Source organism: Drosophila erecta, unplaced genomic scaffold, assembly GCF_003286155.1.
Source record: "Drosophila erecta strain 14021-0224.00,06,07 unplaced genomic scaffold, DereRS2 tig00000055-arrow-pilon, whole genome shotgun sequence".
Taxonomy (NCBI): Eukaryota; Metazoa; Arthropoda; class Insecta; order Diptera; family Drosophilidae; genus Drosophila; species Drosophila erecta.
In genome coordinates, this window is record NW_020825200.1 from 16,104,726 (window position 1) to 16,131,786 (window position 27,061).

The following is a 27,061-nucleotide window of genomic DNA, read 5'->3' on the forward strand; positions in this document are numbered from 1 at the left end:
CAATTAGAGTCGGAGCATCGTCGTTGTCGTTGTGTCAGCATCAGAGCAAGAGCGAACGCGCACGCAGACGGACACGGACACGGAGCACGGATAAAACGGGCGAAAGACAAGAAAAACCTACAAGGGCAGCACAAGAATAGGTGGCCCCAGTGTGTGAAGTGTTGTAATGTGTTATCTCGGATAAAGAATGCCTCGAAGGTAGTGTAAAAAGTGTGACCAGGAGCGGTAAAAACCAGAACAAACCAGAGACTCAATTAACTGTAAAAACCTGCTGCACACACGCCACACACACGCACGCACACCCTCGCCGAGTGAGAGTGTAGTGGAGAGAGAGCCGCAGAGAGGTGAAGGTGAAGCTGAAGGAGAAGCGCGAACAATTTGTTGAATACAACGATACCGCTCCGTTGCAAGGCGAAAAGCGAAAGTGAAAGGCAGAAGCCAAAGAAAAGCGAACTAAATTTTAAAACGGCGAAAGAACTGAAATAAAAGTAGGGGAAAATTCCGAGGGGGCCCTAACAAACAACAACAGCAGGGAACGAGGAACGAGAGAAACGGAGAAAATTGGCGGCGCAAAAGTTAAAAGGGACAAAGACGATTAAGCAGCTTGCCAAGGACGAGGACCAACAGCACGAAAGGTGAGCCCCAATAAGTCAGCCCAAAAGTAGGAGGCAAAAAGAAATGTACAGGCAAAGTTGCGCCTAGCGACGCAGGACACAAGGCACAAGCAAAAAAGAAAAAAGAAAAAAGAAAAAAATAAAAACGCCCCAAACAGATTTCTCCCTCTTGGAAAGTGACAGTCGTCGACGTCGCCTTGCAACGCCTCAAGAAGCAAATGCCCCTGCCCCTGCCCCCGCACTTTCATCCGCTCTGCTATTCACCCTGAGCACAAGAGAGAGCCACCCACCCACGCAAGCCCCCCGCTTTCACCACCCACTCTCGCCACCGCGTAGTTGTTGGCTTTCTTGTTATTCATAGGCAAACATAGGCAAACAAGCAGAAGCGAAGCAAAGAGCAACCTGCGTGGCTGCGACCAACAACAACGGCAAACATCCAGCAGCACTGCGAGGGCGGTTCTCAAAATGAAATTAGCCCGACTCGCATTGGGCCCGATATTGGCCATCTTTGGGTTAATGCCATCAAACGGGAATGCGGCCAGCCCCAAAAAGTATGCTATGGCTTCTTCCGTGTGCGGGCCGCGATAATCCCATCAAAAAGAATTTTTAGGGACCACTCCGAAAAGTCAACCGCCACATTTTAATATGGCTGAAATGTCAAAACCCGGGTAAAAACTCTGACCTTTCATAACCTTTTTCATCGAATTGGTGTAACCAGGCAGCCGTCAGTTTTTCGGCACTTCGCTAACTGAATAAGCCGCGAAAACTTTTGAATATCTTTCGTAAATGTGTTTTCTCGCCCAGCCTGGATTATCGTTTCCTCTTCCAGTCCGCGAATTATAATCCTCCTGCCAAAGGAAATGTTTTCGAATTTCAGCTAAGCAATTTTTTCAAGCCCTAGAGATCTTAACAAAAGTGTTTTTGTTTTAAGTAGCCATCTTCATATTACTGGGCGTATCTTTTCATTAGTTCAATGAACTATTTGGATTGCACTTTATTACTTGTGCTTTAATTTCATTTAAAGGACTTAAAGATATCCAATATAACTTCAGTTGGCAGTGAGCCTCACAAGCTATTTAAAGACAATTGGATTAATTTCCCATAAATAAGCTATGGATTCATTTAAAATCCAATCATTTAACTTTCAAGCAGATTAAAACTACAGCCCGACTGCAAAACAACACTGAAACAATTTGAATCGCTTTCCTTTCGCACGCTAAGCTTTTAACTCATTTCCCAAACTCAACACGCTTTCTAGATTAAAATCTCGTGTATCTCTGAATGCTCAGCTCCTGGCCATATCCAGTTTCCTGTTACCATTTGACCTCCCCTCGTTTTGAGACGGCTGACATTGGCGGGAGTGATAATTCATGTCCCGCTGACATTTTTGGGTCAAAAAACTAAAATATTATGTGGTGGCTCTTGCCATTTCGTTCAATTGTGTGCGTAGGTCTGTCCGTCTGCCTGTTTTAGAGCTCTGTGTTTTGGGTGGCTTGTAGTCATTATTTCATGCAGCCTTCGGAGCACCACCACTATCCATCATACGTCATACCCATTGAAGGTTTGCCGACGGTGGTGCTGGTGGTGGTGCTGATGGTGGTGCTGATGGTGGCGCTGATGGCGCGTGGGCTTGACTGGCATTCGGGCAGATTAAAATTGCATCCGGCGCGCCAAACAAAAGACTGTTGACCAATTTCGCTTAAACATAATACAAGGAAAAATTACCAGCGGTCCTGGCAATGGTTCAAGCTGGCACGGCACACAAACAAACACACTAAATAGGGACGCCAGCACATAAACACACGATGGCAAACAGAAATGAATTCATAGTAAAAGTCTTAATTGAAATTTTTGCCTGAAATGTGTGCGGAGGGGATTTTTTGTACTGCTCGGCGGCACCTAAAATAAAAGCGATGTGTCCATGGCGGGACCTGTGTATATATCATTCACATATATGTAACATATATATACATATATATATATATGAGTGTGCGAACCGGGTGGCGGCAACTTTGTGAAGCCAAGTCGGGCGGAGGAAAAAGCAAAAGTCGTGGCCTGTGGTGTAAGCGGATCTGTTGGCCAGAACCGAGGATGATGATGAGGATGGGTTTCCCGGGGATTGGCACTGGGATAAGGTGGAACTTTGTATGGCTCTTGGCTTTACCTTTGTATCATATTCTTTTATTTAACTTTGTGTATTTCTATGAGACTGCCTTCATTCGCCGTTCAGCCAAGCAGGAGGCAATCAACGTGGCAAAAGAAATGAGTTAAATGTTTGATTACAAAATTGCATTCTGCACCTTGGGGAATTCCTCTTAATTTCGAATTCTCAATTTAGTTAGCGTGAGCATCGAATTCCACAAGGAAAGTCTGGTGTCTAATCAACCGAAAAGACTTGAAGTGCCAGAGAAGAATTTCAATTAGACCAAATCAGTTTCAACTCCTTGCTTTAGGATAAGACTAATTTTGCTTAATTTTTAGACTATTAACAAATTTATTCTCGTCTTTTCATATGTTTTCGGGTATGAACTTACTAATTTATGCAATTAATAAAATAATGTTAGGAGACCGATATCTTCTGGTTTAATTGTTTAAGTATGCATATATGAAATTTGAACTACAATTGCATTTGCTGTCTGAATTCCTTTTAATCAAATCAAAAGTAGTTACATTTTCAATAATTACGCATGTCGTACGCTAGCCATCATTGAGTATATTATGCAAAGTTATCATTTTAAATCAATCCGAAATAATGATTTTTAGTAATTGCTTTATACTGCAAAAATATCAATTAAGACAATTTGCTCTTAACGAAGCTGAAATTTTTAAATAGGCGTTCGGAATCACAATGAAGCCAGTGCAAAGCAACAATAAAAAATATACAGAATTGTGTGGCATGAATAACAGGCCAAAGTAAACGTTACAAGTATAAATATTTGCTAAATTAAATTACAGTTAATGCAGAATTAGTAATTAAACGCTTTAAACACAACACCTCTATGTTTTTTTTTTTTTCAAAAAACAATATTATTAATCTGAGCCGTCAATAAAATGCAATCGGCACGTTGCTAACCCTGAATAAATAATGTATATTTGCATTTCGGGGATGAGTGTATAAATATTAATTGTTCAAAATGAAATTTAGTTCAGAATATTAAACTGTTCTGAACTCATTAACTTAAAGTGTATTAAGAAATTTTCAACCTTTTAAAATATATATTACAAGTAGACAACAAGTAGAGGAAACAGTAAACATAAAGGACGGAAAATCTAGCAAGGATATGAATTGATTGAATAGTAGGGGTACAATGAAGTATTTTACCTTCAGCTGTGTTAAAGTAGTACAAGTTTGTAAGCCTTTTAAGAAGACAAAGCAATTTGTCTGCCCAGTTCTTATAAAGTATATCTTATCGAAAGTGGAAAATTAACAAATGGCCAAGAGATTAGGGGACACGAGTATTGGTGTGAAATCTACATGGCTATAAACACAAGATTCAACACTTTTAGGACCCATGCCACAACACCCCCGCCCATCGTGACCCCGCCCACCAAGTCATTTGCTTTGAATGGGGAATGAATCTGAATCGAAATGTTGTGTTGGCTGAAATTTATGTGTCTATTGCCAAAGGATTCTATGCAAAGGGGACACGACACAAAGGAGACACGAGCCATAGAAGTTGCGCCTGAAGATGAGCAGGGAAAACTGAAGAAGTGGGCTGCGGTGGATGCCACTCCCATTCCCACGCCCCCTGCTAGCTGCCAAACACGCACACACACACACACACACACAAACACACGCAATCGCATACATACGCAATTACACGCCCACTTTGCTTTATCTTTGTAACTGTTACAAAACTTGGCTTCATCTTCTGCAGATTTCCTCCTTCATTTTTTTTAGTCCTTTTGCGAGTGTGTTCTTGCTGTTGTGCCATCTGTGCGTGTGTGTTTGTGTTTGGGCCTGTGTTTGTATTTGTTTATCTTGGCCAGAAGCTATATAGTTTATCTATGTGCATGTTTGCTGTTTTGCTGGTGGCCGTCGGTTGGTGTACACTTTTCCGCACTTATTCCATATTTAAGAGGCAATTTATATTCCCTTTTTTTGCACTCGCATTCCGTCTCGCTCGGTGGCTCCTCGCCGCCCTATCGCCGTCCCTCTCCATCCGGCGGTCCATTCAGTCTGCCATTCAACTTCAGCTACAGTTTCCGCCGCTCTTCTCGACTTTACTCGACTCGGCTGTCTCTGTTTCTGATTCTGTTTCTGATTTAGCCGCCACCAACACAGAACCACCGCACAGTCCGGAAAAAAGATAGGTTTGCATAGCGATTAGACTATTGGATACTTAGTGATCTCGGTCAAAAGCCAAAGGAAGAACAAAGAAAAATGTAGGAAGTTGTCTTAATCCCAACCGTTTTCGGATCCATCGGTAAAGTACATTAAATAACTTCTACCTGCATAGTTTTTAACGAGCATAAATATATCCCGACACTAAGCCGTTAGCTGTAGTTGTTTAATCTGTTTTAGAAACTCTTGCCGCCTAAATGTGCAGTGGCATTTTGGAATTGCATTACGTTTCGTTAACGTGAACCACCCACTTTTTTCCTGTTTCGAAACCCGCAGCAAGCGCCATAAACCCCTTTGCAATTACCCGGTATCGAGCGCTCCTGGCTCCCACTAAGCAGCAAACTGGAGCTAACCACTGCTGACGCTGGCCCATTCCGGTCCAATGTTCCATGGTCCGAGCTCCCTGCTGCCGCGCCAAGTGTCCTGCTCCGCCCCTCCCCCTTCCCTGCGGCTGTCAGTAGCCAATTATCATTTTTCGAAATGAATAAAAACGCAGGCTGCTCCGACTCCCCTCTATCCGGATGAATGAGTGGTGTGCGTGTGCCACGTAGCATCCGCAGATGCGAGTGTATCCAAACGGCATTTCCATAGCCACAATTTCCATGGATTTGGTAATCTCCAGCTCTGCTGCCGCCGCCTCTTTGCACCTTGCGGCTACTGCAGTGGCAATAGCTCACCATCAAAGTCCGTAGCCGTATCCAAAGCCCAATTCCGTTCTCGGACGGCTTTTCGTTGCTAGCTGGCTTTTTCCGCTTTTTTTTATTGTGTCATAAATTATTCAAACGCAAACATCATCAGCAGGCGGCAGGCGGCAGGCAGCGGATCAGGATAAAGATGCGGCTCAGCCCCCGGCCTATCTGTGTTTGCCCGATACACGCTCTTATGTGCTCCTCATTATCAGAGCCAGACGTTTAACGCACCCACCGCGCACACACACAAATATTGTGTATCCTCGTATATCCTGCCGCTCAGCATGTGCTTATATTGTATCTCATTCGCAGAATGTCCCCCGCAGCCAGAGCACACTGGTCAGGAATTAGTATAAATAACTTATTGCCTCACAAGTATTTGATATCTAAGTCACCTTTAAAGGCCAAAAATTATTGTCTTTAAAAATGATTTTGAGAAATTTGCATAATTTGTTACAATTACAAGTTATTCGATTTCCTCATTCCTAGTTGGTAGTTATTTCTTTGCCATAACATCAGAGGATGCAAATCGCTTTTCGTAAAAACAAGAAACAGAGTTTTTAATCGATCAACCTCTATTTCCTCATTTAAATACTCCTATAATGCTCAAAAATACCTAACCCAATTTGCATTCGACGAAAGTGCTTAAAAGCAGATATTCACTGTGACCAAAAAGTGTCACATAAAATTGCACATTTAATGCTCTTAGGTTAAGAGCCTTAAAATAAAATGGGATTTCATTACTTAATGACATGTAGTGCAATTGTGTAAAGTTTTATTCATACTCATAGCACGCAAAACTTTGCCATATCATTCTGTCTACTCCAATTTGCACAGCATAAGTGAGACTCCCATTATTTATTACCAGGTTAAATCATGTAAAAACCCCATGATTGAATTGGCTAGCCGGTTTGCAACAACCATGAATGTGAACTCCAATAAATGAAATGCAATTCGCTTTGCGCAAAGAATTTTCCAATCAAACTCGAAAACCTCCATAAACTAAACCATTGTGCTCTTATTATACAGGGAGGTCACACAAGTGCTTTTTTGCACTTGCTCTTGAAATTTCAAGCGTGAAATAATTCTCTGCGTTTTCGCATTATTGTTCTTGTGCGTTTGTTTGAATTTGTAAGCTTCTATGAGATGTTCTTGATTAACCTTGGATAGATTCCTAAGAAGTGCATTCTACACTTTGCTCGCTTGGGACGTACGAGTATAAAAGATTTTTCAAAATACACTCACTCAATATATGCAATTTTATTCAGCTTATTATTGCTTGGAAGCGGGAAACAAATTGCCTGAACCAGTGTGCAATGATGCGGAAGCAATCGGAAGCATGACCCAGCGGGATGTGGGCAGTTGGCGTGGGCGCGACGGATGATATGCGAGGACTTCGCACTCAGCGAGTCACTTCCATAAATAAAGAAGGCGCTGGATGCTTTGGGCAGGGTTGGGATGGGATGGGATGGGATGGAAGGAAATGGGATGAGATGGGTTGGCAGCTCCAGAGTCGCGCCATCACTGGGTAAATAAGTAGTGCACGTAGGCATTCGGCATAATGAAGCGAACGCCCCCAAACGCGGGCACTTTGCCTTGAAGAGGCACAGCAATTTGTTTGGCCCATGCGGCGTATACGTAATCACGCATTGATATGCCATTTACTTGGCCGCCCGCAGCAGAAAAGAGCACAGAGATGAAGGCGAGTGAAAGGATGCAATGGGGGGCAGCACTTCTCACTGATTTATGCAGTCGATTTTGCACTTTCAATTGTGTACCCTCCATTTTATTCGCCGCCTTAACCAATCTCCACCTCTTCGGCGTGGCGGAGCGCAAATTAAATTTATGCTCCCCAGCCATATTTACGAACCCCTGCGAACTCTGACCAAGTCGTTACTGCCTCTGATTACATGTTAATTATCATTGCGTAATGAATCGCCCTTTTGTACTCGCATGTGCCCGTCCCCGCCGATTTTACATCCTGCAGACCTGCATACAAATGTCGGAGGAATATAAAATATTCAGAATGTGGAGTGTGTGGCACGAGAGGTTTCTGCGGTGGCTGGTTCTGAAGCTAAGTGGTTTTCATTTGCGAAATAATTTCTCTATCAATTTTAAAAATAATTGCATTTGATTTTTCCAAAGATATTAATCCCAATTAATGCTCTACGTGCTGGTAAAAATTAAATAATTGCATTTACTACTACTTTATTTTAAGGTGAAAGAATAGAGAGTACTTTGCCAATTGCGAATCTAATTAAAACAGGTTTTTTTCCGACAATTTTAAGGCTAGAATTTAGAGAGGCTTTTTTTAATATCAATCAAAACAGACTTGTTTAATAAAAGTATGTTTTATAAAAGTACTTTTTTTAAACCTTTTTTTAAAGTGCCCTTTTCAACTTTTCAATACGTGTGCTTTAATTAAATTAATTGGTAATATATTAACCCTTTTATACCCGTTAATCGTTTTGGCTTATATTTATTTTAAATTTATGTAAACTGTGCAGAGCTCTCTGAACATTAAAGAGCGACTTTTTTTGGTTAGATAAACTTCAAATGTTTTTGTCAAAGCGAAGTGGCAAAGCGAAGCTGAAGTGAGTATGTCCATAGACGGGTTATTTGAAGCGGAACTTGGTGTATATCACAACCAACTTAGAATAGAAATCCGAGGAAATCAGTTCAAGCCGCAAAGAGTTGGGATATGTCCTTAAGCAGAGCTCAGCTGGACTTAGCCGTTCGAAAAGCACCAAATAGAAATCGCTCCTTCCGGCCAGGCTTCAAACCAGCAACACACACCGCCTAAGGGGCACATACATATGGATGCGAGGATAAAACAAGTATGCATACTTGAACCGCTCCCACACCTAGATACATACATAAATACATTAACAATACATACAGGGGAATGCCTGCCGCCTGCGTGTGTGTGATTGTGTGTAAGTGTGTGTGCGCAGGCTCAAATTAATTCCATTGGCACCGATTGAAAGTTTTCGCTTCACGGCAGCAATAAATTACGATTGGATATATAAGCCAAAGGGATGTACAGCGCACACATATCGCCTAAAGTGGTGCCCAGCACACACACAGCTGTATGGTGGAATATCTGGGCATTAAGTGCATCCTTTTAATTTACATGCTTATTAAATTGCAAAGGATCGTAATTTTCGCAGCAACACGAAACAAAGTCACACAAAGTGTGCAAAAACAAGAGACTTGCGACGCATCTGTTCGACGTAAAGTGAATGATGAATCAACTTTACTAGGACTGGTTTCAGTCGAGTGGAGTCGGCTGAGCATTTGCATTAAGCCCATTTAATTATACTAAGTACATAGTAAATACGATAAGTGGAGTGCCGGTGCCCCGGCGTAGGGAACAGCATCGACATCGGCAGAGTACTCTCTACTTTCATGTTTACATTTGCCCAAGTACCTCGATTCGTCTCGATGGCCGCCCAGCCCACCAGAAAACGCCTTACTGCGTACACTACATTTCACTACAGAGGAACCTCGCTGGGTGGACAATTATATTGGGCGACTAAGCCATCAGTACAAATAAATAACAACCAAATTCTTCAAGTCAGCGAGCAGTTCAAAAACAGTAGTGTAGCCTATTAAGCCCATGTAGCTATGCTACTTTCGCCAAAATGAGCTACTTACCAGTTGCTTGAACGAAGCACCACTGTACTTGTGCCCACTATTAACAGTTTCGAACTGGGACTAGTTGAGTTAAGTTGGGTATGTTGAATGTGTTTGCACGTCTGTTTGCCTCCTGCCGCAGTCATAAATAATTTATGCCTGCGTAATTTGGTCAACTTTACTTTGGTCGTAGCCGCAGGACGACCCATTGCCACCCACTTTAGTTTGCCCACCCAGCTCCTTGGCAGCGGCCTTATCTGTATCTTCATTCCCATGTTAATCACCGCCTACTTGGCATATATATGCAAACACACTTGCATAAATCAGCCCCGAATATGTTTCAATTGACCACAGTTGGCTCATTTGCATTTTACGTGCAGCTATAACGTCCTTAGGTCATTAGGCGTCAAAGAATCCTGGGGGAGTAATTATAATTAGAATTTGAACTAGCAGAACAACAGAGCCGTGTGTGTTCCACATAATTGATAATTATTTCATTTGACTTTGGGGAACTTCAATGTATATTAAAGGAAGTGTTCGAATGTTCAAGTTGTTCCGAGGACCATGTTCATTAGCATGTGTGCCTTTCAAATTTATATGCTTTGTGTTGTGCCTTAAAAATAATTATGAAATAAGTGTAAAGTTTTCCCACCAATTTGATGTGGTTTTATGATAGTAAAGTTACGATAAATCTGAAATAGCTTACGAGTAACTGAATAAACGTCATGCATAAAATCCTGTCTAGTTACCACCTAACTGATTGAGATGTCAAGCTTCACCGCAAAAATGCGATATGTAATCGGATACGAAAACAAGGTCCTTTAAGTAGTTTCCTAACGAACCAAAGAGAAATTCAACCGGAAATGTGCATTCTGCATACCCACAGATAAATTGCCTGAACCCATCTAAATAAAGTCCATTAAAAAGCAATTTCCCCCGGTGCTAAAACAAGAATAAAAGCGAGAGATGCCACAGACTTGTTTAACCTTCAGTTTTCTGTTCAAACTTTATTTTCGATTTCCGTTCCCAGGAGCCCAAGGGTTGGGGCTCTGAAATGAGTGACTGCGAATGTCAGACGCATATTCACTTTCGCATTGCCTTGGCACGCAGATATATGGCAATAAATTTATTTGTCAACTTGTTCAAACTTTCTGACCCACAATCGAGCACATAAAATTGTTTTCTAATTACCAAAAAGGAATGGCCGTAATATAAATCTTCGCGTTTGAATTTGGGAGTGGGTCAGTAACCAGACAGTAACAGAGCAGAATGGGTCACGCTGTGTATGGCGAACGGAAGTGAAGCGGATTCTATATGCTATATTGACAAATTTCTTGTTTTTTTTCGTCGGCCAAAGAAATGCATTTCCGAATGAAATTCGCCAGCTTCGCAAATCCTCTATGTGGACAACAATTTACAAAAAGTAAAAATGAGTGTGGAAAATACATAGCAAAGTTTGGATTTCTAGAAACGAGGGCAAAAACGAGACCCAAAGAGCTGGCCAAGTACCAAGTACCAAGTACCAAATGCCCAGGAGCAGGAGCAGGACCAAGACCCCCGACACTCCTCGAACCCGCAGCCTCGCCCCTTTCCTGTCTTATTCGGTTGTGGAATCAAGCAGCCATGTAACCTCGTTTATTCTGCAGCATAATGAAAGGGGAAAGTTCTGTGATTTCGCCGCCCATGGTTCCGGCAAATGCCATCCAGTTCGCAGAGTGCGTCTATATGTGTACACCTGAAAAATACCAGGAATCTCCGTGCAATGCCATGGGCTTATCAATGCAGAACAAAGTTGTAGCTGTAGTTTTTGCCAGTTGTTGCCAGCGAGCCAAATTTGCAATAATCAGGTCCCCCCTACATTTTTTAGTGAAGTATGTAACTAACATATGCAAAATCCACTCTTTGCATTTAATGAAGAATCTTGAACTCTTTGGTGATCGTTTGATAGTATGATAGTTTTTAAATGTGCAGATTTATAAAAGGTATGCCGAATTGAATTTAATTTGTAATCAAACCAAATGATACTGCTTTTGGGACACACATTTTCTCCCAGTGTGGGGTCCTTTGTGTGAGTGAGGTGCAACACCGACGGCTGGCTCTAAATGGCATTTGAAATGTTTTGTAGTTCCACATTGTCGGCCTGCCCGGGCGCATGGTTTTCGCCTTTGCCATTTCGAGCAGACGCTTCGTCCTTTTTCTGACAGGAGGACCCGCACAAACACACACAAACACATACACACACACAGACATGCACACACTCAAAACACGGGCGCTCACAAAAAAGGTCAAACGAGAATTATAATTTAAATGACAAATAAAATAAAAAACACACGCTGGAATAAACAAAAAGGGATAAGGGAGCGCAATTACTTTCGGTGCGAAATTGAAAACGCCATAGGTCCTCGGTCCTTTGCGAGTCCTTGTAACTTGGCTGCTAATTATATCGCGTTTTCATGATTGCACCAAATGGATTCATCAAACGATTTGCAAACGAGGGTCAAGTACATTTCCTGCGAAACGAAACGAACGAAACTGGTGTGGGCTGTGGAAAATTTTGACAAAAAATAACTTTCAGCTGGCTAAAAGAGAGCGAATGGAAAGTTCAAGAGGTCGCACTCCAATTAAATTTATTCGATTTCTTTGTTCATGCCTCAGTCAACGTGTTGAATATAAATGTATACTGTTGAATTGCCAAATTCTCAAAATGTAATCAAAATATATGAAGAAAAATAAAGAAAATATCACAGCTATTATGTTGCCATCGTTATGCTTTCGTACAAATCATAAATTCTGTTACTAACAAGCACACTTATATCAAGTCGGTCAAATTAATTTGCTCTATTTAGTTTGCTATGTTTGCCTCAATCAATGAGTGTATCTTCAACTAAGCAAACGAAGCGAATGCTATTCGGATAAACAGTCAGAAGTCTTAAGGATTTTGTTTTGACTTTTGTTTAACCAAATGGCTAAATAACCACATGATGTTTGGCGTCCGCTTATTTGTTTTCGGGTTTTTGATTGGGAAGTATAAAACTTTGCGGCTTTCTCTTTAAAGTTTCAGTTGTATTTGCCTAACAGTCTGCAGATTCTTATCAAATTTTCCTTTGTAAGCCATGGCGCAGAAGAAAAATAAAATGAAATAACATTTGGTTAGAGCGCAAACGTTGCGCCATAAAAACTTAACCGACATTGCCGAGTCTCCATGGAGATGGTAGCCCAATCTTTATTTATTTTCATAAATATTTTCCTTTTCCCGTCGCTTTTCCATTGTTTCTCTGCGTCCTGCTCGCTCTGCTTTTCTTTTGCTCGCTTAAAGCGTATTTCCTGATGCCTGCCATAGAAAATCAATTGAATGCCTGACTAAACGAAAGATATTGCTTTGCTTTGGCTTTTCTCTGGCAATTTCCTTACATTTTCGGTTTTTTTTTTATATGCGTTGTCGAAGGAAATGGCGGGGGAAAACATGAGTTTATTCGTGATTCATTTGGGAAACTTATTAAAAAGTGCTCAAGCTGCAACCGTCAACCAGCATCGTCATCATCATCGACAACAGCCATGTCCCTGGCACATCCTCATCCTTATCCTTATCCTTAGCCTTATCCACACTCACATCCCAATCCCAGCAGCTCTACTGCAGCGCAATTGCCATACCCATACCCATACCCATCCTCATCACCATCGCCGTTGCACAATTGCAATTCCATCGCAATTGCAAAATGCAACAATTTTTAATGCGTCTTGCAACTTTTATTTCCACTTTTAATGCAAAAACTTCACCCAGCAACTGGCATTGACAAGGCGAAGAGAGCCAGTCGCCATTTGAGCAAGGGTGAGGTGATTTTGCGGGTGGATTGCCACTTCTCCGGGCCAGTTACCCATTACGAATCTCCTGCAGGAAGGAGTCCTTGCTGCTCCAAGCCGCAGTAAACTCGTTAATTTGAATTTTAAGAGCTGCAAAATAGGACAATAAGGAAGTAGTTGCGCCTAGAAGAACAGATATTACTTTAATCTCCATATATCCAAATACTGATGCAATGAACCTCCGATTGTCCTGTCGTGCTGGGTAGCAAATAGTCGAAGCCGACTATTCCAAGTTCCAAGGAGCATGGTGTTCTTACGCTGCCGTCACTTTCTTGGCAACCGAGTGGAGAAAAAGACCTGAGTAAGTCGGGACGGGAGCGTAACATTTCCTGTTTGCCTTGCCATGATTTCCATGCCAGTTCCTCGCATTTCCGCCCCTATATGGTTACATATGCACCTATGTGCGAGTGTATGTGTGTATTCTATATCTGCGTTTGTAACCGTGTTGTGTGAATGAACGCTCGTGGTGCTCGGGATAAATGTCTGCGTGCCGCTGACACCCCCTTTAATTTTTTTCTGCCCCTCCGGGTCGACGCCTTTCATGGGAAAATATGCAATTTTATCGGTCTTTACAGATTTCCCATGCAGACGTATGAAAGAAAGAAAATTGAAACGGCGCAAAGAGCCAAAGAAAACGCATGCCATGAAAGACATTTGCCAAGCAATGCGAATAAAGGGAAAATGTAAATATTTATCATACCGGGGAAGATGCATCACGTTTTCGCAGCAACTTTAAGCTTTTCTATAAATATAAATAATGCTGGCAGGAAAATAGTGCAGCAAGAATGTCATTTTCAGCTTTTAGTTAATTGAAAAGTGGGAAAATTTATTCGAAAATCCCATACGACCATGACTCACCGCATTTGCCGTCCGGAAAGCAGAGTTTACTAAAGACACGAGCTATTTTTTCTTGGAAAACGTGCCGACATTTTGGTTGTCAACACACCCAAACACAACCGTATAAAATCCAAGGGCTGGATAGAGAATGTGGAATGATATGGGATATGCGATGGGATATGGGATGGGCAATACTCCCGGGTCCGCAGCATAGTTAAACTTTAGTTTTATGGCTGCAATTTAGTGAAATGTGTGTTTGCTTAGCCCAGCTGAACCGTAGTCATCTCAACTGAGCTCAACTCGTCTCGTTTCCAGCATTGTTTTATTTTTGCCAATTGTTTAGCTTTATAAAATATACGGATTTAAGCAGCTCTGCTCCGGCAGGACGAAGATATATAGCCGCTTGTGCGAGCACTCTCATCCCGGTCCGCTTGTTCCTCCTGCCATGCAATGAAAAACCAGGCGAAAAATCCGACTGAAACCCGCAGAACAGAGCCGTCGCAGCATTTGTTAATGAGGCCCACAAGAGCTTAGGAGTCCATAACATTTGTGCTACTCCGGGTCTCAGTCCGCATCCTAGTCGGGCCATGGTAGCACCGTTTTCCGAGTGCCCTTATGGCGGGGACAGCGTTTAAGTACATTAAATTAACACCTAAAAGGTTGACAGATTTACACATTTTTATCTTAACCCAAATAAAGCCTCTTCACCCCATTCTGCGCAGCCCACACTGGGGGATTAACATTGTAATGTGGTGAGTGGGTTATGCGTATTGCCATGCAAATGGAGGTGTTTCTATGGATTAATACACCGGAATATGCTGGCTAACAACACAACCTTTTAAGGACTGGATCTATTCATTTTTTAAAGTCATCTTTAAAATGGTTAGATTGTTCGAGAAGCTTTAATTTTTGTAGTGCTAAGTGGGCATCCATAATATAGGAAATACTTAGTAGGCGCAAGCTAAAATTATTTTTCTATTGTAATCGCCTTTATATAAGAGAAAAAAAAGCAAGCGAACACGAATAAAATACCAATTGAATCTTCCAGAAATGATCATCGCCGGTCGTTAAGATGGCCATTCGAACCGATTCAAACATCAATCACCAGTTTCTTATATCCCATAAAACACATCCTTTGAACTAGTTCACAGCGACCCAACACGTTTGCAATCACCCATTGCTCCGTCTTGCACAAAAGCCCCACCAGTGGAAACTGGAGGATGAGTATGAGCATTCTGATGGGGTTGGGGCAGGGGGCGAGGTCAAACGGTGCAAAGCGCTTTGCACCTGCACCTGGAGCTGCACCACCAACACCAACACCAACAGCACCACAAACGTGCCCCAACTGAGGTGGCAGCCATAAAGTGGGCGCCAAAGCAGGCATTGGCATTACCGCACACTTGGAAAAATATTAGCAACAGATCTTTCTCCTTGCCCTTCAGAATATATCCTGTCTTGAAACTCTATTATTCCTTTAGGTAATGTAAAGTTTTTATGTGTGTCTAAAAAGTGGTTATTACTTGTAGGTTTTGCTTAATGTTATGTATTAATGCGTATGTTTCCTTGGACTACTTTATTAAGAAGTAAATTCTTTATACTTGAAAAGTAATAATTCGATACGAAAGCATAATTACCTGGTTATGATTTTAATGAAACATCACTTTTACTGCCTGCCATTTTGCGAGTGTAACGATATGGAGCTGCTGCCAGTGCTGGTGCACTGCCGCATCTGGCGATGCTCCTATGGCTGCTTGGCCGGATGCATTGACCAAGGCTATTTAAGGATGCCACGCTCTGATGCGTGGCGCAGTTAAGACCAGAGCCTGACAGCGTAAAGGTCCTTCTTTTGCCACAGCAGCCAGGTCTGCACTTTGCTCCGCAGAGCAATCTGTAATCTGCAAGCTGCAAGCTGCAAACTGCAAGCTGCAATCTCATAAAAGGAATTTGCTGCACTGGAGTCCTGCCTCGTAGCACTCCCACATAACCCATAACCCATAACCCGTAGCCCGTAACCCATAACCCAAAGCCCATCCAATTGACATTCGCTTAGCCAAACGCTTATGCTAGAAATTTGTTTTTTCACACATTCGCAGATATTTCCACGGTCGACGGGACAACTCCAGGCTGAAATTGCGACTCTAATAGAGCAGAGGCCAACACGTCCGGTGTATAATATTTGAAATCAAAGCGCTAGGGTCCAACCATGACGGCGATGCACGTGAATCACAAGCTCAGCATGCGCACAACGGCTGTCAAGATGAAGCGGACCCGACATCCGGCCACATCCTGCCCCGAACCGAGTCCAAGTCCAACTACAAGTCCACGTCCAAGTCACAGTTCGATAGCGACGGCTCCCAGCAAGTGTCACGGCCAACCGGAACCGGAAACGGAAGCGGACCGGGCCAATTGAAGCTCGGAGCAGGGATGCCACAAACTAAGATAATTCAAACGCGTTTTCTACACATTTACGGTTTACTTTGCCTCGGTTCCTTGATGGGTTGCATTAAAACAATCGGTGCTTCAATTGCGCAGCAAACGCTTGCAGATGCGGATGCACCAGATGAAGCTAAATATAAAGAGCGGGAAGCGACAACGGATGCGGATCCGGATGCGGATGCGGAAGGGGATACGGATGCGGATGCGGAAACGGAAACGGAAAAGGGAACGAGGGCGCATACAAATGGGGACGCGGAAGCGGACGCCCGCATCATGGCAACGGGAATTTGCATTATAAGACTGATAACATTAAAGAGATTTCTAGAGAATTCCAAAACCGAAGAACACAATCAAAGGCGCCAGCAATCAGCAACGTCAGCAGCATCAGCTGCGCCGGCTGGAGCACCCAGCCCGCGGAGGAGACACCTCCATTATCCCGGACATCCAGCAGGACATCCAGGACACCCGGAGGCGTGTGCCCTGCTAGTCCTCCTCCTGCTCACCAGCCTCTGGCCGGATTGCTGCGAGTGCCTCCACGGTGGCAGCAACACCGTCAAGACCAAGTACGGCCTGCTGCGAGGCATCGTGGTCCGCTCCTCGCCGCTCGTGGAGGCCTTCCTGGGCATTCCCTATGCCTCGCCCCCGGTGGGCAGTCTCAGGTGAGTCGAGTCGACTAAAGTCGCACAAGATTACGCATCCCCGGGGCGTCGTCCTCGGCAAAGTAGAAACTTTCTAAGCAGCGATGACGCCGTGAAACTCACGTGGGCAAACCACCTGGGCCATGGAACATAATTTTTAGAGAATCAGCCAGCAGTGTAGGAAATGGCCTTTAAAGCAAGTTGTGATTTTTGAAATACTTTTATTTGAACCCATATAGGATTTTTTTATTTAGTATTTGTTGTTATAAACATATTATTAAAATTGTTTTATTAAAGTGATTTTTGCATTTTACTATAAGCAAATGTAGCATAGTAACTTAAATTTTATTATGTTGGCCAACATTTCTAAGCTGGCTTAGTGTCGGAAAAAAACAGGTGTGAAAACTCAAAACAAAACCGTTTATTTCCTATTTAAGTTCATGGTTACCCAAGCGAAATTTGCGTAAACTTAATGTTGTGTAATTGTGCAAAAACAAACAGGGCCGTAGATAGGAACATTTTGGCTTAAAGGGTGGCGCTCTCGGAATTCTGAAATTGATTTAATGAGTTTCAATGAAAATTAAGTCAATTAGAGGACGGGAGGACTTTCCCGCAACTTCCGCACTAATCCAACTGAAATGCAAAATTAAGTGTTAAATTCGAGAAGGCATCTCTCCGCCTCGCCGTGACTCACGCTCCCACCTCCACTTCCATTTCCACTCCCACTTCCATCTCCACCTCCACCTCCACCGTCACCAGAGCCATCGCAATCTGGGCGCCACATGGGGGTCGTATCGGGCTGAAAGGCTCGCCTCTTTCGGACAACTTTTTTCACACAGCGCCGCAGCGCAACTTTATCCGAAGCAATTTTAATAATTATTCTCATGAAATATGTGTGTGGATGGTGCCTGGCACTATGCGGGTGGGTACCTCCGTCTCTGGCCCGAGATGCCTGCAAGTGAGAAGCTTATGGCCCCGATCCCGAACCCGGAAATCCCAAAGCATTGTTTGAGGATTTAAAGTTCCGCGGGGACTGGCAAAGGGAGCCGCTCGTAATGAAGCCAAAGTGCTACTTCGAATTAATCCACAACTTTGCACTGTATACGTAACAATTAAAAAGTTTCTTTCCGGGAGTTAGTTTGAGGTTACGAATTAATAGAAAAAACGAAAAAAGAAAACAGGCCAACTACCTTGCGGGTGTTTCTCAAGAGGAATGCAATTCGGAATCAGCGAGGCTCCACAACCAATTAATAACAAAACAGTTGACGGCTTCGGGATTCAGGAGCCCGTCAAGGACCTCAGAGCCGCAAAACTTCGATAAGCCATCGTCGGCATTTGATGGTACGAGTATTGACGGTATTGGTGGTACTGATGGCATCGAGCGGAAAGCTGAGCCCCCGAGTCAAGTTTCTGGGATATTACAAAAGTTTCCCCTTACTTGGGCACTTTCACACTTATCCTGGCACACCGACACCGACAACGCACACACACGCTGACACGGAAAAGGAGCAAAAGCTCCTGTGTGACATGCACGAACAACAAGTGTGTTTGATGAAGCGATTGGATGGAGTACTTAAAGGGTCCTTCAACAGCTCCACCGCTGCCACAGCACATTGTTGTTTGCTTAGCCACAATTCATGAAAATTGTTCTTTAATTACTTCCTGTGGCAGAGTGTGACGCCTGCGAAATGAAGTCGTTTATGAATGCGGTTCATTATCATGCAGCAACAGATGCCGAGAATCGACAGGCAGGAGTTAATCAAACTGGGATGTCCTTGGGGATTTGAGGCGCTCTTCGTGGCAAAAAGTGGGCAGATAAAACGTGCTATTCAGCAGGAGAGAGCCAATTAATCAATCGCATCTGTCGCAAAGTCTAATCAAAAATGCACCATTTTGTAGGGATATTGAAACGATATTATGATTATACAGAAATAGAATTGGGGGAAAAGAGCGAAAATCGAATGACGCTGAAAGCTTTTAATATTTTAGATGGTTATTTATACGTTCTGTTCTACACATAAGCTGGTTAGCTAACCTGTGCAAGTGCTCGCTTCCCACCGCTTCCCGTTTGTGTAGCATACTTTTTTGGGCAGCGGGGATGGGGGAAGGGGCGTTGGAAAATTCAAAATTCCGTGTACGCGAAGCCAACATAAAACACGGAATAAAACGTTGCCTGTTAGCACTCGAAAAAGTTGGCAACAAAAATTGCTATATTCGTTTATAAATAGTTTATGGCGTAACTTTTTGCCGAAAAGTATTAATTTTAGCAAGCGAACATGTCGAATGCGTTTTTTGGTGGAAGCGGTTAGGAGTTACCATAAACTGGTAACCGAGTCACGTAGCGCTGAAAAATTATGCCCGCCGCAAAACGCGAGCTTTTTGTTTATGCGGTCCATTGTTTGCCTTTTCCCGGTTGCCAAATGGACTGGAAGGAGCGGATGAGTCGGAGGATGGAACGGCACGAGGGCCTCCTCCAAGCCACAAAGAAGCAAAAAACAATCGAAGCGTTACGCGTCAATTATCGTGTCATAAAATCAACATGCCCAAGCCATATTTATCGCTGATGCCTGTCTCCTTGGCTCGTCCAATCCGAACTCATGCCATGATCGATGGATTTCAACGCAAAACAATAAAATGCACAATTAATCAAAAGCAGTTTGCAATTTTGATTGATGGGCGGTACTTAGTTTCTGTGTTTTACGAGCCCCGCAAATCCTTTTGCCTCTTATCCGCCGCACGGTTCCACTCACCACATCACCCACACAGTTGGGGCTCGATTATCAGCTCACTGAACTCGTATATTCCACAAACGAAAGGATATGTCGAACACATTTAAATTAAATTTAAAATGTTGTATTAAAAGAATCCTATTCTCTGCCATATGTACCTTAGTGATTCGAGTAGGGACAGATTTTTCATATTTCATCTTATATTGATATTTTATGTACTGATCAAAACATTAGTGTTGACTTCAAACTTTGTTTTATAATATTTATCCTTTGTGCTAAATATTGCAACCATTTTATTTGTGCTTAAACATTTTCCCTCATTGTTAGCATTTTATTATCAACAAGGCAATATAATCCAACTGGTGTATAAAGTAAAGAAGGCTGTGAAAACCAATAAAAGCGCTCTTTTATTTTGGCCTCAACTGTGCATGTGTACGGGCGCACAGTGCGTATACGTGATGCGATAGTTGCGCCCATGTGGCCGAAATGGAATATTTACTTATCGAAACGACCGTTGGCCCCTCTTTCAGATTTATGCCCCCCATAACACCCTCGACGTGGAAAACGGTTCGCAGCGCGGATCGATTCTCGCCGGTCTGTCCGCAGAACATCCCCATACCGCCCAACGGACCCGAAGCGCTCCTGGAAGTGCCCCGCGCCCGTCTCGCCCAGCTGCGCCGCCTGTTGCCGCTGCTGAAGAACCAATCGGAAGACTGCTTATACCTAAATATCTATGTGCCCTACGAGACGCGTCGCCAGAGACGTAAGTGCCATTTTCGCATGTGATTGCGTTCCAGGGAGCCTTGCAGTGTAATCGAAACTAAATTGTACAAACAGAACTGAAATGCTGGGCTAAATGATCCACATTTAGTTTCCAAAGCAGCATCACGAGTAGCAGTTCTCAGAAATTGATAGCTTACTAATGGTTAAAGTCACGCGTCATTATTTAAGCAAATGATTATTATAAGACTTCGCATGCGACATGCTATGATTGCTACTCAAGGTAATCAAGTTAAATTTGATCGATTGGCGACTTTCTAATTAACAAACGCCGTCAGAATTATTTTTAATTAGCTTCACAACAATCGATGGATAATCGGAAAACTGATAATATCTTTATTAATTGGTTCAGTGAACTTTTAAAATCCAATTTTCATGTTGGGTGGAATACAGAAAATGTTGTTTGCAAATTGCGTCCAATTTAAAAAGATAATCGAATTATTCTGAAGCTGTTGAAACTGTTGAAACAATATACAATTTGCGTACCCATACTCAGCAGTTCAGAGCTTATGTTATTGAATAAATACTTAATAATATTAAATATATAATTACATAAGTGGAAGTTGCTGTTTCTATATATTTCAAGAAGGTATTGGTTTTGAAGTTTTCAATTCCGTAGTGCATTGCAGTGTCTTTACTTATTTACTGCAAGCGCTGCGGATTTGGCAACTTTGACGACCTTAATCATCTGGAGCTAGAGACGTGTGATATTTGTAGATGGCATACAATACCTAAAATAGTAAAAAGATCACCACCATCACCTCCCACTTAGGTAACACCGATGACACTACCGGCGAATCGAAGACCAAATTGTCCACGGTGGTGTTCATCCATGGCGAATCGTACGACTGGAACTCAGGGAATCCCTACGATGGCTCCGAGCTGGCTGCCCACGGCAATGTCATCGTCGTGACAATCAATTTTCGTCTGGGGATCTTCGGATTCCTGAAGACCGGCGGCAAGGAGAGCGCCCAGGGAAACTTCGGACTGATGGACCTGGTGGCGGGGCTTCACTGGCTCAAAGAAAATCTGCCGGCGTTCGGCGGGGATCCTCAGAGCATCACACTCCTGGGCTACGGAACTGGAGCTGTGCTGGCCAACATACTGGTTGTGTCTCCAGTGGCAAGTGGTATGGATTACCTACATAAACTAAACCCTTTTCCTTTGTGAAATCATTTTAAACGTTTAAGTCATGCGGCTCCAAATCAGTTCACTATCTTAAAATCTGACTCCAAACACTAAACTAGCTCTTAGGAGCGATTAGTTCACTATCTTTACTCCAAGCACAAGCGGAAACTAGCATTTAGGACCGATTAAGTAGACCTTGATAGTAATTGTAAACCTTTCATCAGACCTAATCCAGCGCACGGTTCTGGTGAGCGGTTCCGCGCTGTCGCCTTGGGCCATTCAGAAGAACCCCCTTTTTGTGAAGAGGCGCGTGGCGGAACAGACTGGATGTCACGGCGACATGTTGTACGACGACCTGGCTCCCTGCCTCCGCACTAAGAGCGTCGCCGAATTGCTGGCCGTCAAGGTGGATCATCCACGGTATGTCACACATTCCATTAATCCGGGGCACGGGCAAATTTCTCGTTTCAATGCCGATTGAGCTGAATTTCAATTGAGCTGACACGGGCTTAAACTTTAAAGCGTTAACTTAATGTAATGCTTTTTTTAATTAGGTATAAACACATTACCATATGACTATTGTTTTCCAGCTGAGAAAGGTCTTAAATATCTTAGAGTTAAGCAATGTAACTCATGAGTTGATTATTATATCTTACAGATTCCTCGTGGGCTTCGCTCCATTTGTGGATGGCACTGTTATATCGCCCGGCGCCAATCCTCTGGGCAGCACCACATTGCCCCTTGGATCAGCTATTGTTAGGTACTGAAAGTAATATATAAAATGAGAGCAAGTCGCGTCTAATCACATTGTTCACACAAACAGTACTTCAGGAATTGAATATGCAAACTTTCCGAAACGAGACCTCATTTTCTGCCTTACATCTGTGGAGTCCTATTTGGATTTGAGTGCCCAGGACTTGGAGTTCGGCTTCAATGAGACGCGACGGGATCGCATCCTGCGCACTTTTGTGCGAAACAACTTTCACTACCATCTGAACGAGATATTTGCCGTTTTGAAGGTGAGACCACTTAATGCCCCGATTAATTTATGCGCAGCGGCGAATAAAATCCCAAACTCAATTTGCTGCAGAACGAGTACACCGACTGGGAGAAGGCCATCCGTAATCCTCTTAGCTCCCGAGACGCCACCCTGCAATTCCTGAGCGATGGCCACACGGCCTCGCCGCTGATTAAGTTGGGCTATATGCACAGTTTGCGTGGAGGTCGCGCCTACTTTCTGCACTTTAAACACAAGACCATCGAGGAGGAGTACCCACAGGTGGGTGAATAGCACTAAGTAAGGGGAAACCTAACTAAGTTCTGGCCCTCAATCCCCCAGAGATCCGGCTCCGTGCGCGGCGAAGATGTGCCTTTTTGGCTGGGTCTGCCAATGTCCCCGCTCTTTCCCCACAACTACACCACTCAGGAGCGCCAAATCGGCAGACTAATGCTGCGATATCTGTCCAACTTTGCCAAAACAGGGTAAGTTGGTGCAGGCCGTACGAATGAAACATTTGTTGTTTCTAAACTTAAATACCAAACTCCCCAGCAATCCGAATCAAGCCACGGCGAAGTCAGTGCTCCCCAGTCCGAACGAGGTATTGGAGACCGCCCTGCATCAGCAGAAGAAGCGCTCCACTGGGCTGACCCATCCCAATCTCAGCGAGGCCCTCAATCTGGCAGTGCTCTACAATCAGCGCCGGAGCAATGCCATGCACGAGAAGAGATCCTACATACGAAGAAGGCTGCGGAGCAATGATGCAGCCTTCACCCAGCTGGGAATCTCCAGTGAACGGGATGTGGGCAGCTACGATGGCGATGAGCTGCCATTTTGGGATGCCTACGACGTGGTCAATCAGCTGTACGTGGAATTGGGTAAGTCTTAAGATCTTAGAAATACCATCCGCTGTAGATGATGTAAATGAAACATTTCAGGAAACAAGGCCAACATTCAGAGCCACTACCGCGGCCATAAGCTGTCCATGTGGTTGAACCTCATCCCCCAGCTGCATCGCCACTTCAACATTAACGACCAGTCCATGCGGCACCATCAGTTCCAGGATGACATGAACAACAGGGATCTCTACGAGGGTAAGATAAAAATCAGATTTTAGATCTTGGATATTTCCTTTAGGTGCCTTGTCCTTTGTTCTTACCAGGCGTTGTGCGACCACAATTGCAAACTAAGCCTGCTGAAGATGATAATATCATCATCATGCAGAGGAGTAGGACAACGACGCCACCGCCGCCCTCAAAGAGTCCAAGTACAAATGCCTCGCAAGCCTTGAATCCCCTTGGCACGGGAAGCACTACCACCACAGGTATGCTGACAAACTAATTATACTTTTAAACATATTAATATGCTAACGAATACCTGCAGAGTGCGGCATCGATGGAGCCATGTCCGTATCGGAACTAACCACAACCCAGTCACCAAACGACAATAGAACTGGGGTAGTGCGCGTGGAGACCCAGAAGGATCTGGCCACCGCTTCCACTGGGATCATTGGCAACCTGGAGCTGCTTCGCCGTCTGGGAGGCAAACAGTTCCAAAGCTATACGACAGCCCTGATAGCCACCGTGGCCGTGGGCTGCTTCCTGCTAATCCTAAATGTCCTGATCTTTGCGGGCATTTACCACCAGCGAGAAAAGAGAGCACGAGATGCGAAGACCAAGGAGGAGTTGCAGGAGGGTGATAACAGCAAGAACTCCAGCATCTTGAAGCTCAACGCTCTGATGGGCGGCGGCGGAGGAGCTTGTGGCTCTGGTCCAGGCGACATTGCGGATGCGTACACCTTAAGCGGCTCCGTGGTGGACAGCAAGGGCGGAGTGGGCGTCGTGTTCGGGGAGTACAGCTGCTACGATGAGAAGACCAAGCAGTTGAAGGAAGAGAAGCTTCTGGTAGAACTGCCACCTTCATCGTCGACGGGCCAGACGTCTCTGATGATAGACAGTTGGGGCGCGTGTTCCACGAGCACTTTGGATCTGCTAAAGACCAAGCCAGGCGATCCCATCGAAATGGTCACCTACAGTGCCCTGCCCTCGGTGATGGAATCTACATCGGCCATGAGCAGCAAGCGTGGATCATTCGTGGACACCACGCTGCAATTCAACAGTCCGCAGCAATTCGACTATGCAGTCCAGTCCTCGGATCAGATGTCCTTCAAGGCGATAGAGGACGCAGTTAAAGCGGCGGCCGGGCATGACTCCGAAATCACCAGGGATGATGATATTCCCGAACCGCCGCCACCACCACGATCCTTCCTGGCCGCCCAACAGCAACAGCAGCAGCAGCAAACGGGAATCCTGCGGCAGACAGGAGCGGGAGGCAGTTCCACGTCAGGATCGGCGAGCGGCAGCGGCAAGAAACGTGTACATATTCAGGAAATCTCAGTCTAGCAATCATAACCCTTCTAGTAACCAATTGTGACACTAGTTTAATGTTTTTATCTGGTTATTTATGCGTCGAGCTTGTCCAACTTGAGCTTTCCCAACTTCTCAGTCCAAGTTATAGACTTTTTGAGCAATTATTTCAATTTTAGAATACTTTTCTTTTAACAACTGACGCTATTAGCCTGTAAGCTTTCCTGTACCAATTGATATTCATATTCGGTGAGTTCGACTCTTATTTGTTTACCTATTTCCGCTCACTGCCCTGAATATTTAAAATAGAATCATATTTTTGTTTTCTGGCCTCAATGCAAATATCGTTGTAACTATATGTATTACGTATGTTTGTATATTATGTAAATGTTCCTTGTAGACGTGATTAAGAAGATATTGTGTAGGACTAATTTTTCAAGTGTTATCATTGTGTGTATAGTTTATGTTACTTTTTGGTGTACGATTAGAATCTCATATAATTCTATTTGCTTGTTATTTAATAATTAGCGAAATCAAAATAATATGTAACAAGCTTTTAATGATTTGTAAAAGAAAACCAGATATTATAACTATGATACACATATTGTATTTAATGTATTGTAAAATATTGACTCTATTTGTATGAAATACATATGTATTACAAAGTATTCATATTCACATTTTAAAAACTGTTTTCCATTAATCATAGCCAACTGACCAATGCAGTGGCGATCAAACGGTATGGTATTGTATCATAATTAAGGTATTGTACTGTATACATAGGATATTGGTACAATAACTGCATTGCAAACTAAGAATATCAAGACGACCCCAGTCGTCTTCATGCCGTAACTCTATTGAATTTGTACATTTCGACATTATGTAATTGTTAATTTGTACTATACAGAGATGTTAAAAACGAAAGGTTTTAAAGCTATATTGGCTCGCTTTTTATTTCTTTTTTCACTTTTTTCGTCTTTGGAGTGTCACCGTTTTCTCCATTCTTGCGTTTTGTTGAAGTTTTCTTTCTGGGCGTGAATTCAGGTTCTTTCTTAATTTCTTTTAAAAGAGCGTCTAACATTTCATCGGGGTCCTCTTCCTTGACTTCTTGCTCCTCCGGTTCGGGACTGCTAAACTTAATAGATTTATTCTGCAACACAAAACGTATAGGGGTATATTAGCTATGTTTAAAGCTATGCCTAATCGAGTTGTTTTCAAGTTAGGGGTTCTTAAAAAATAGCATAAAATGTCTAAGTAACCTACCTTTGGAGCCTCGCCATTCTCTAGCAAAAGTTCTCCCTCGATGTAAGGCATCACGTTGCTGATGTCGAAGCTTTTTATGCGGATCTTGATCTCCTGGTCCATTGCGATGTCCTCGCGACTTGCGCTCTGGTTGGTAAAGCGGATGGAGGTGTTGAAGACCCGGTAAATGACGGCGCTGACATGGTGCCTGGAGATGTGCCGCACCACGCCGCTCAGGATGGCGCCCGCCTTCGGGCGGAAGACATAGAAGTCTGCATTTATGACCAGATGCATGGTGGGATCGTCTGCACGCAGGCCCGCCGTGTGACCGAGCACCTTTATATTCTTGATGCCGAGGACGATCCCGTCGAGGCTGGAGTCATAGAATCCCACCTTGGTACGGATGAGGAGCTCGTGGAGCGCGTGCTTGAAGTTGGCCATGCCGTACGGCCCCATTGCGAGGTGCATGTCCGTGGTGATGCACCGCACGCTGGACTCTGGGCTGCTGGCGTAGTTATTCAGCTCCTTGACCGAGAATTTGATGTATTTCTGCAGTATCTTGGCCATTGCGAGATCTTAAAACTATTCGTTCGAATCGACCACATGAATTACATCTGACGATCTGGCATCCCCGCAGGTGTTACAAGAAATGCAGTTTTGGCTATTTCCCGCCAAATTGTACAGCCGTTAGTTGACTATAAAAATGGCTTACTGTGCAACCGGAAAATCCGTGGAAATATGTAAATGTAAAATATTTATAACT

General features: G+C 43.6%; 2 protein-coding genes across 3 annotated transcripts; one reads left to right on the forward strand and one right to left on the reverse strand.

The window, feature by feature from the left end:
* LOC6542634 (neuroligin-1) lies at positions 1–25,731 on the forward strand. Of its 2 annotated transcripts, none has more exons than XM_015159009.2 (13): positions 1–635; positions 16,076–17,077; positions 20,316–20,548; positions 21,338–21,694; positions 21,918–22,113; positions 22,352–22,453; positions 22,517–22,712; positions 22,784–22,972; positions 23,033–23,175; positions 23,243–23,568; positions 23,629–23,784; positions 23,853–24,014; positions 24,074–25,731. In XM_015159009.2, exons 2-13 carry the CDS (start codon positions 16,407–16,409, stop codon positions 25,090–25,092), a joined length of 3,750 nt encoding a protein of 1,249 aa, XP_015014495.1. In that variant the 5' UTR covers positions 1–635; positions 16,076–16,406; the 3' UTR covers positions 25,093–25,731. The 2 variants fall into 2 exon arrangements, with proteins under 2 accessions (XP_015014495.1, XP_001970084.1); XM_001970048.3 differs by lacking the exon at positions 1–635 and adding an exon at positions 15,789–15,819.
* On the reverse strand, positions 25,648–26,945 carry LOC6542618 (DNA-directed RNA polymerase I subunit RPA43). The gene is made up of 2 exons (XM_001970049.3): positions 26,320–26,945; positions 25,648–26,206 (listed from the first exon to the last, which is right to left on the reverse strand). Exons 1-2 carry the CDS (start codon positions 26,863–26,865, stop codon positions 25,991–25,993), a joined length of 762 nt encoding a protein of 253 aa, XP_001970085.1. The 5' UTR covers positions 26,866–26,945; the 3' UTR covers positions 25,648–25,990.
* Between the last annotated feature and the right edge of the window lie 116 nt (positions 26,946–27,061).